This window comes from Tympanuchus pallidicinctus, unplaced genomic scaffold (assembly GCF_026119805.1).
Source record: "Tympanuchus pallidicinctus isolate F22 unplaced genomic scaffold, pur_lepc_1.0 scaffold23, whole genome shotgun sequence".
Taxonomy (NCBI): domain Eukaryota; kingdom Metazoa; phylum Chordata; class Aves; order Galliformes; family Phasianidae; genus Tympanuchus; species Tympanuchus pallidicinctus.
This window is the reverse complement of record NW_026294740.1, coordinates 5,939,915-5,949,480: the sequence shown is the minus strand read 5'-3', so window position 1 is coordinate 5,949,480 and position 9,566 is coordinate 5,939,915. Positions and strand designations below refer to the sequence as shown.

The 9,566-nt window shown below is 53.0% G+C and overlaps 1 protein-coding gene across 1 annotated transcript; it reads left to right on the top strand.

The window, feature by feature from the left end:
• Positions 1 to 327: 327 nt before the first annotated feature.
• Positions 328 to 9,348, top strand: COG1 (component of oligomeric golgi complex 1). Its single transcript, XM_052687631.1, has 14 exons — positions 328 to 759; positions 830 to 1,074; positions 1,735 to 1,916; positions 2,290 to 2,460; positions 2,546 to 2,699; positions 3,581 to 3,791; positions 3,936 to 4,706; positions 5,148 to 5,294; positions 5,891 to 6,052; positions 6,311 to 6,438; positions 7,010 to 7,118; positions 7,579 to 7,688; positions 7,793 to 7,868; positions 9,183 to 9,348. Exons 1-14 carry the CDS (start codon positions 343 to 345, stop codon positions 9,321 to 9,323), a joined length of 3,024 nt encoding a protein of 1,007 aa, XP_052543591.1. The 5' UTR covers positions 328 to 342; the 3' UTR covers positions 9,324 to 9,348.
• The last annotated feature ends 218 nt before the right edge of the window (positions 9,349 to 9,566 follow it).

The window sequence follows — 9,566 nt, the reverse complement described above, 5'->3', positions numbered from 1 at the left end:
CTTTCCCGCTACCTCCGGGGACTGGAAACAGAAGATAACGTGTGCGCTACCAGAGGGGATTTTCTGTTTCCCATGCACGGCAGCCGCGCCCCCAAGCAGCCCACGAGCAGCAGGCGCGGAGCGCTCGGCCGAACCAATGGCGCCCCCTAGCGACGCCCGCAGGACCTCGGGGCTGGGTTGGGGCCCGGCTCCGCGGCCTGGCGCTGCGGACAGGACTGGGCCTGCCCCGGGAGCCAGGCGGGAAGGTAGACCCGGTAGCCAGCACCCAAGAGGGTCCCGGGCCCGGCGCTGAGACCGAAGCGGGCCCGCAGGTAGAGAGTGTTTCCCCGCATCTCTATTGCCATGGCAACCGGGCGGCACTCTGCCCGGCACAAAGATAGCGGCCTGCCGCCGGAAGTAGCACTGCCCGATTCCAAGATGGCGGCACGCCGCCGGAAGTCGCCCGGCCCGTCTCCAAGATGGCGGTCGCCACGTCACTACCGCCCCGCAGCGATGGCGGCCACGGCGGCGCGGGGCGCGGAGGCCGAGGCTCTGTTCGAGGCTCACACAGCGGCGGAGCTGCGCGAGGCAGAGCGGCGGTTGCGGGCCGGCATCGAACAGAAGCGGGAGGAGCTGCGGCAGATGGTGGGCGAGCGTTACCGTGACCTGATCGAGGCGGCCGACACCATCGCCGAGATGCGGCTGAGTGCCGAGCGGCTGCTGGACTCCGTGCGGGGCCTGCAGCGCGGCGGGGCGACGCGGCCCGGCCCCGCTCCCCCGGTGAGCAACGAGCTGGCTGGGGGGATGATGCCTTCCGAGCCCTGCCTTAACGCCGTTTTCTCAACCGCAGGCCCCGCCGCAGGTGCAGGACAAGCTGTACCGGGCGGCCGCGCAACTGAAGCTGCTGCTGGACATCCCCGAGCGGGCGTGGAGCGCCATGGAGGCCGGGCGTTACCTGCACGCCGCCCGCCTCTACCTGCTGTGCCGCCACCTGCACGGCCTGCTGCAGCTCGACGCGCCCCGCGCCCGCTACAGCCCTGTCCTTGCCCGCTTCCCCATCCTGCTGCGCCAGGTGGCCGCCGCCAGCCACTTCAGGTGGGAGAAGGACGCGTGGTGAACGGCAGCGGGTGCTTGGGGCCCAAGGGCCAACAGCGTCCTGAGCTGGGTTAACAGCAGGGATTGTCCTCCTCTGCTCTGCTTTGTGAGGTCCCACCCTCAGGACTGCGTCTATGTCATTGCTGTGAGGAAAGGCTGAGAGTATTCAGACTGGAGAATGCTCTAGAGAAACCTCAGTTCAGCATCCCAGTGGTTGAGGGGGGCTTATACACAAAAGGGAGAGCAACGTTTTAGGTGGGCAGTTAATGATTGGACAAAGGAGAATGGCTTTAAACTAAATAAAAGAAGATCTAGATGTCTAGGTTAGATGCTAGGAAGAAATTCTTTACCCACAGAGTGGCAAGGCCCTGGCACAGAGCTGTGGGTATCCCATCCCTGCAGGTGCCCAAGGCCAGGCTTGGGGTGGGACCCTGGATCACCTGATCTGGTGGATGGCAGCCAGCCCACAGCAGGGATTGGAACTAGATGATCTTTAAGGTCAACTGAAGCCATTATAAATAACAGCAGGCTTCTGCTGTGAGGAATGCAGTACTGAGTAGAGTTTCTGCTCAGAGTCTCCTAACCCAATCTACAGTTCTGTCAAACAGCAGACCTTCTCCCTCTAGCACTTGGTTACTGTCTGGTTCCTTTCCTTGCCAGATCCACCATCTTGCAGGAGAGCAAGTCTCTGCTGAAGTGCCAGACCGTGTCAGACCAGGCAGTGGCAGAAGCCTTGTGTGCCATCATGCTTCTGGAGGATAGCTCCCCACGCCAGGCCCTTGCAGACTTCCTTCTGGCCAGGAAACTGGCAATCCAACAGCTTCTCAACCAGCCACACCACGGTCAGTACAACAGGGCTGCCTCCTTTTTAAAGTTAGGGTAACCAGCTCTGTTTCTTCTCCATTTTGCCTTGCAGTACCCAAGCAGAAAAGTGGGCGGCTTAATCCTGCAAAGCTCAGAGTGGTGGGGTTTCAGCCATGTTGCACAACTGCAGTGGCACTGTGGGTGTCCTGGCAGCTTTTTGCCACAGTGCTGAATTAACAGAGCTCAGGAACTAAAGCCAAACTTATCTTCAGCCAGGAAGTAGGTGACGTACATGGCTGAGGCACATGCTGTCCAGCCCATTCCTGGAAGGTTTCACTGGACCCACAGAGCATTGTCATACTTCTGCTAGAGGGGCTGCCTTCACTGAAAGGCTTTTTCTTTTTTTTGCAGGTGCAGGTATAAAAGCTCAGGTGTGTTCACTGATGGAGCTGCTAACCACTACCCTGTACCAAGCTCATGCTCTCTTCTATGTGATGCCTGAAGGGGTGACACCAGACCCAGCCCTACCCTGTGGCTTACTCTTCTCCACCCTGGAGAGCACTACAGGCCAGCAGCCAGCAGGTGAGCACCCAGGCAGCAGCAGCTCTGTTTACAGGCAGGAGGCTGCCCTGTGCTGAGCTGATTTCCCCATCCCATGTGCTTCTAGGAAAAGGTGGGGTTCTGGAGGACGAGGTGAAGCTGAGCAGCTGGTTCAGGTACCTCCCAGAGTCTGTAGTGGAGTTCCAGCCAACCCTGCGGACCCTGGCGCACCCCATCAGCCAGGACTATCTCAGAGACACTCTGCAGAAGTGGATCACCATGTGAGTGTGACGCTCTCCTCCTTCACAGAAGGCCCCTACAATGTCTCCTTGCTAAGGACAAAACAAAGTCACACACCCCTACAAAGCAAAGCTCTGCTGACTCCCTGCTCAGTATTCCTTCACCCCTGCAGTTAAGCAGCCAAAACAGCAGGGCACAGTCTTATCAGGCTGTAGCACTCTGTTACAGCAGACCACACTGGTTAGCCCAGGGCTTCATAATATTTATCTAGAGCTGCTTTATACTGCCAAAAATCACAAGCAAACAAACAAAGAAAAGGAAAGCAAAGCAAAATCCCTTACCTTTCTCTTTTGGCTCTTGGTCCAGCACCTCCTTCCTCTTCACTGCCCTTCTCTGGACTGTGAGTGCAGACAGAGCCCCTTTATAGAGCATTCAGCTCCCTCCCCAGTTCCCACCACGTGGATGGGAACAGCTCTTCCAGCCCCTTAGCAGCCCGGTTACTCATATATGGGTGTCAGTCTTGTGTCATTAACCCATAGAGGAGCTGCTGCTGGGCTGGCCAGCTGGTCCCTGGCATCAGCTGTAGCCCCCTGTGGTGAGTTTATTGGCCACGAGAAGTTTCCCCCTGCTTGCCAGGCTCATAATGAGGGCAATTAGCATAGTGGGGGTGTTCCTAGGGTGCACCTGGCTTCGATGCCCACAGTAGCCCTGAGTTTCCAATGCAGGGCTTCCTTGCTGGGATTTAGGGTGCAGCTGTCTCACTGAGAGCCAGAGGTACCCTGAGCCCTGCAGGTGCCATTGCAGGTAGAGTTTCTTACTGACAGATAAAGAACCCCCCCACACACCTTGATGTAGCATGTGTTTTCTCCTGGGTTCTCTGGTGTTGTTTCTGAGCCAGTCTGAAGTAAAACTCCACCTTCAGGTGCAGTGAGGATATCAGGGCTGGGGTCAGCAACCTGCTGGTCTACGTGAAGAGCCTGAAAGGCCTCGCGGGGATCCGTGATGCAGTGTGGGAGCTGCTCACAAGTGAGTCCATAAGCCAGAACTGGGATGTGTTGTGCCGTCGCCTTTTGGACAAGCCTGCTTCCTTTTGGGAGGACCTGCTGCGGCAGCTCTTCCTGGACAGGCTGGAGGTGAGCACCCTGCTGCAGCTTTGCTCTGTTCCCCATCTTGTCTCCAGCATGCCACTGGTGCCAGTTAGAAGCATTAAGTGCATATCTTAAGTGCTGTGTTACAGGAAGCACCTGTAAAAGCTTGTTTTTTTCCTCACTTTCTAGATACTGACTAAAGAAGGGTTTGAATCCATCTCAAGCAGCTCCAAACAGCTTCTCATCTTAGCTCTGCAGGAACTCGAGGCCAAATCCAACACCTCTGCCTTGAGCAAGCACGTCCAATTTGAACACAATGTGGCCCAGTTCCTGTGGTCAGAGAGCTCCAGCGATCTGCCTTCAGATGCTGCTTGGGTCAACGTGGCAAACCGCAGCCAGTTTACCAAGAGCGGCCTGTCCATGAAGGCCCAGGCGCTCACGCCATGCGTGCAGAGCTTCTGCTCAGCTCTGGACTCGAAGCTGAAAGCCAGGTTGGATGACCTCCTGTCTTACCTTCCTGCTGAGTCTTCAGCCACCAAGGAGCTCGCTCCCACCTTGCAGCCTCTCTCAGCCTTCGACCGCTACGCCGACACCAGCAGGGTGGAAGGGCTGCTCCGCGAGCACTGCATTGCCTGCATCCACCATGTGCTGAGCTGTGTGCGTGAAGAGCTCCAGGCTGCACGGGCAGATGCTCGCAGTGATAGCAGGCTCCACGCTGTCCTCTTCATGGCCAGGCTCTGCCAGTCCCTGAGTGAGCTTTGTCCTCACCTCAAGCAGTGTATCCTGGGCCGGTCAGGCAGCGCGGAGACGACACTGAAGGAAACCCGCTCCACCAAGAAGCTGGGGAAGGGGAAAGTCCAAGAAGTGAATCCTGTGCAAGCCAAGTGGCAGGAGGTGAAGGCAGAACTCCTGCAGCAAAGCCTGGCTGCTTACCAGATCTGGAGCTCTGCTGTTACTAAAGTAAGGACCTGCTTCTCTCATCACAGCTGCTTTCAGTGGGGTTTTAGGAGGAAGTTTTTCACCCAGAAGGGTGGTGACACATTGGACCAGGTTGCCCAAGGAGGTTGTGGATGCCTCATCGCTGGAGGCATTCAAGGCCAGGCTGGATGTGGCTCTGGGCAGCCTGGTCTGGTGGCTGGTGACCCTGCACACAGCAGGGGGGTTGAAACTCAATGATCACTGTGGTCCTTTGCAACCCAGACCGTTCTATGATTCTGTGATTCAGTGGCTCAGCTCCCTGTGATTGGTGCTGCTGCTGCTCCGTAGCTGACAGAGGTGGAACCTGGTGGGATGCAGCCTGGGGGGTGAGGGAGGATAGCCTGTCTGTAGGAGAAGGCTGCCTGTCCGTGTTTGCTCTCACCACAGTCTTGTGACTCAATGCTTTTGTGTTTTGCACTCTAGGCTCTAGTTCAGTGCTTTACTCAAACGTTGCTGCTAGACACAGCTGGTTCTGTCTTGGCCACAGCCACCAACTGGGATGAGATTGAAATTCAGGAGGAGGCTGAGTCTGGAAACAGCGTAACATCAAAGATCCGTCTGCCTATGCAGGTATGAGAAAGATTCTCTTGATAAATGCAGAGAAATGATCTGATGGGAGGAGAAAATGTTTGATGTTTTCCGAAACCACTGCTTTGTCGAAGGTTGCTGACCTACCACGCAGTTTGCCCGGCACTATGAGCACAGGGCAGACACTCTGTGGTGCTGTTATTTGCTCTTTGAGACACTCACCTCTTAAGGAGACAGAGGTGAGTGGAAAGGGAGACAGAGGTGAGTTTAAGAGGAAGGAAAATAGGTAGTTGCTGTTATGTATTCAAATGAATAAGATCAGCCCCCGTCCTTTAAAGTTGAGCCAAATTAGGATGCATGCCTGGTTTATACATAGAAGCCCACTAGAGAGACTTCACAGAAACTGATTGCTCTGAAGTACAGGACTGCACCCGTTGTGCTTTCAGGACTGCTGTAACCAAAAGCAGATTAAAAACCTGTGAAATTCAGATTCGAGCCCTTCTATGGGGGAAGGTAGATCTTTGTCACAGCAAATTTGTTGCCTAGGGTGCAGGGAGCTCAGAAGAACGATGTTCTGCTGCTGACAAAGCTAACATAGCTTACAGACCACATGAAAATAACAGTGTTTTGTTGAACAGCCATCCTGGTACGTCCAGTGCCTCCTCTTCAGCCTGTGCCAAGAGCTGAACCGGGTCGGCGGTCACACTTTGCCAAAGGTCACCTTGCAGGAGCTGCTGAAGGCCTGCATGGCAGAAGTCCTTGCTGCCTATGAAAAGCTCATGGAGGAGAAGCAGGACAAGGTACACGAGTAGGATCAGGCCTGGTTCCGGCCTGCATGGGATGTGGGGATCGCTGGGCAGTATCTGTGCTCCGGTCCCCTGGAGAAGGAAATATCCACCTGGGAGGGCTGAAGGGGTGAGGGCACTCTGCCTCCCCCAGAATGAGGCAGAAAGGGATCTGACAGCAGCCTGTGTGCTCAGAGGGGTTTGGTTGTGCCGGTTGTTTTTTGGGGGGCTGACATTTTCAGTGTCAGTGAAAAGCCCTTTTCTTATTTGCAGAAAGCAGGCAGCTTCCCCATGACGCAGAACAGAGCTCTGCAGCTACTCTACGACCTGCGGTACCTGAATGTCATCTTGACAGCGAAAAGTGAGGAGGCAAAAACCAGCAGGATCAAGCATGACTCCAGGTGCAGCGTAATTCTGAGTGCTGGAGACTTACAACATGTTGTGGAGCCCCACAGCTGTTTAAACTTGCAGCCTTGCTGTCTGCCAGAACACCCACAGGAGTGGTGCCTGGGCCGTGCAGGGCAGTACAACCTCTGTGCACAGTCACAGGAACTGGCTTCTTCCAGTGAGTCACAGCTTATCCTCTACGTGTAGGAGTGGGATTCTGCAACTGACAGTTCAGACAGCAGGCTGGTGCCCTCTGCTTTGTATGCACAGTGCATCCATGTGGTGGCAGGCACACCTTGGGAGGATGCTCCTAAAGAGAACAGTTATCAGCTCCCACCTGGGTTCAAACCTTCAGCTACCCTGGGGAGAAACAACAGCAGGTATTACAGCAGTACCAGGAAGAGCTGAAATCATTCAGCTGATTTTATTCTTTTTCTTAGCAGTTCACATTTCGTTCAGTCACTTCTGCAGGTCGAGGCCCTGGCAGTTCCAGAGCACCCAGTGAAAGCATCCCACGGATGTGAGCAGCCATCTTTGCTCACTAGGATGTAAATACTGACAGGCTTTCCTCTGCTCTGCTTGTAGGATTGAGAAGGTGACTGACTTCCTGGAGGGACACATCGATCCATTTGACTTGGATGTTTTTACACCACACCTAAACAGCAACCTTAATCGCCTGGTTCAGCGAACCTCTGTAAGTGCATGAAAAGGAATGCATCCATCAGGAAGCAGTGCTAAAAAACATGATTTGAAGGGTAGTTTGATAAACTGCTTCATGTCCATAGAGAGCTGCTGGCACTTAGTCAGGAATGGGAAGGGTATTTAATACCAGGTGACAAGAAGAGGAGCTTGCTGAGCTGGCTGTATGGCACATAATCACGCATGGAGTTGGCAGAACTTTATCTAACAGGATTTGCTGAAGCCTGTGCAATGTTAATTGGGTTAAGTAGTGCTGAAACAGCCCCAGAACTCAACTATAGTAACAGCAAGCAGCACCAATTAAGAGTTAGAGGGAGAGAAGGGAGACAATTTATAGTCAGACTTTAAACCAACCACAAGTACTGTGCAAAGCCATGCTAGTAGGCTCAGCAGCAGCATGTTGGCTGGTCAACTCTGCAGATGCCCTCCTTGCAAACAGCTTTCATACCTTGTAGGTTCTCTTTGGCTTGCTGACTGGGACAGAGAACCAGTACACAAGTAGGAGCGGGGCTCTGGGCTCCCAGGAGCTCCATAATATCTTGCCCTTAGCATCCAGCCAGATCAGGTAAGTTACCCAGCTCTTCTGTTCATTCCTACATCTCGTCAGGAAACAGGTCTAGCACTGCTGTTTCCTATGACCAAGTGCATTTCTTTCTTCCATCTCTTAAGGTTTGGACTTCTGCCACTCAGTATGTCGAGTTCACGAAAGGCGAAGTCTGCGACCAGGAACACAGAAAGAGCTCAGGTTGGTGAAACAGAGCCACGTGAACTCCTGTGCTCATTGTCCCACCAACAGTAGAGCTTGCAGGGAAAGAAGAAAGCAGCCAGGCAGTTAATATTTAACCTGATTTTTTATTTTCTGTAAAATGAGAGAACCATTACGGCAACACAGCATGAGATGGGTTGGATTTCCCCTCGGCCCTCCAAAGAAACCCGATGGCCCCTGGATATTTTTGGGGCCAGCTTTCTGTGTGGTAAAAAATCAGCAACATCCGTCATGAAAATGCAGTGAAGATCTGCACAGATGAGGCGTTTTGAGATCAATGCATAAAAGGGTTTCATTTAAGTATGGCTGCAGGAAATGTTAAAGGATATTATCTAATTATTTCAACTCCCTTCCAGTGCGATGCTGACCTTTAACTCCTGATGAAGCTGGCCTGGGTATTTCAGCCTGTGTGAACCGAGTGGCTTGCTTCTCTTGCAAAGGCTCTGCCTCGTCTTGTTGCTGTTTTACTGGCAGACAAACGTTATGCTGCCACGTTTCCTCCAGTTCAAAGCATTTGCTTAGGTGGAGCTCCCTGTGCTGAGGATGGAAAGAGCCAAGGGGTACCTTACTGCTACAGGAAGCAGTGATCCATTTTCTTTAGCCATTGATAATCTAAGAATCAAACTGATGTTTCTGCAGCCAGGATGGAGGAATAAAGACCTGGCTTTATCAAAGCAGAGTGGTACTCGAGCTGCTGGCACTTACTCTGCAGTCCTTGTTCTCTTATGTTTTAGAAGTACTAAAAAACAGATACAGTATCAGGGTTATTTAAAAAGCCCAAAGCTTAACAGTAAGTGTATTCTTTACCTCTTCCTCCTCAGCTGTAGTAGCCTGTAGAAGTGTGCAGTGATGTTTGTCTTGCTTCCACCACTCCCAGCCATGGCTATGGAGTACATGGACATTCTGCATTCACTCCACCCTGCAGAATCACTTGTTCCTTTTATCAGAACAGTTCTAGGGAGGTTAAAGTTGGCAATTACTCAAGAGCAGCTCTCTACAAAAAGCCACAGCTGTGCTTCTACTGTTGTTGCACCACTGTTCTGAGCAACAGTCTTTTCCTTACTGCAGATTACTGTGTTTGAGCACTGAATGACTCCTGTGTAGTTGCTAACACGAAGAAGCTGTGCATCCACCTCTCAGAACAACCTTTCACTGCTTGTCATTGCAAAGCCAGTTGGGTTGTCTGCAAACAGCTCTTCTGCTGTAGTCTGTACCCCCTTGCAGCTCCTGTAGATGAGGGTTTGGTCAAAGGTGTGCCGTCATCATTCCTGACTCTCTTGTACTTAAAAACAGGTTCCACCTCCTGCATTCACAAGAGCAGAAGACGAGGCCTTGCGCCCTGGCTCCTTGTTCAGGCAACTTGTAACTGAGGAGGAAGACACAGCTGCATCTTCTCTCTTCAAGCTGGGATGGCTTTCTGGCATGACCAAGTGATTCAATAAAAGAGTTTCTCTCTGCATTTGTCTTCACTGCAAAACTCTCCCTGCAGCAGGGGCTGGGGACACCTGCACAGGTGTTGTCAGAAGAGCAGCACTTTCCCTCCTCAGCCAGGTGGTAGCATGCCACTTAAACCAGGAACAGGTCAGGACAGTCCTTGCACTCTGGCTGCTGAACCAGAGCTCTACCTACTCTTTTACTTCCTATTCCTTCAGAGTTGTTAACTTTAAAAGTCAAGTT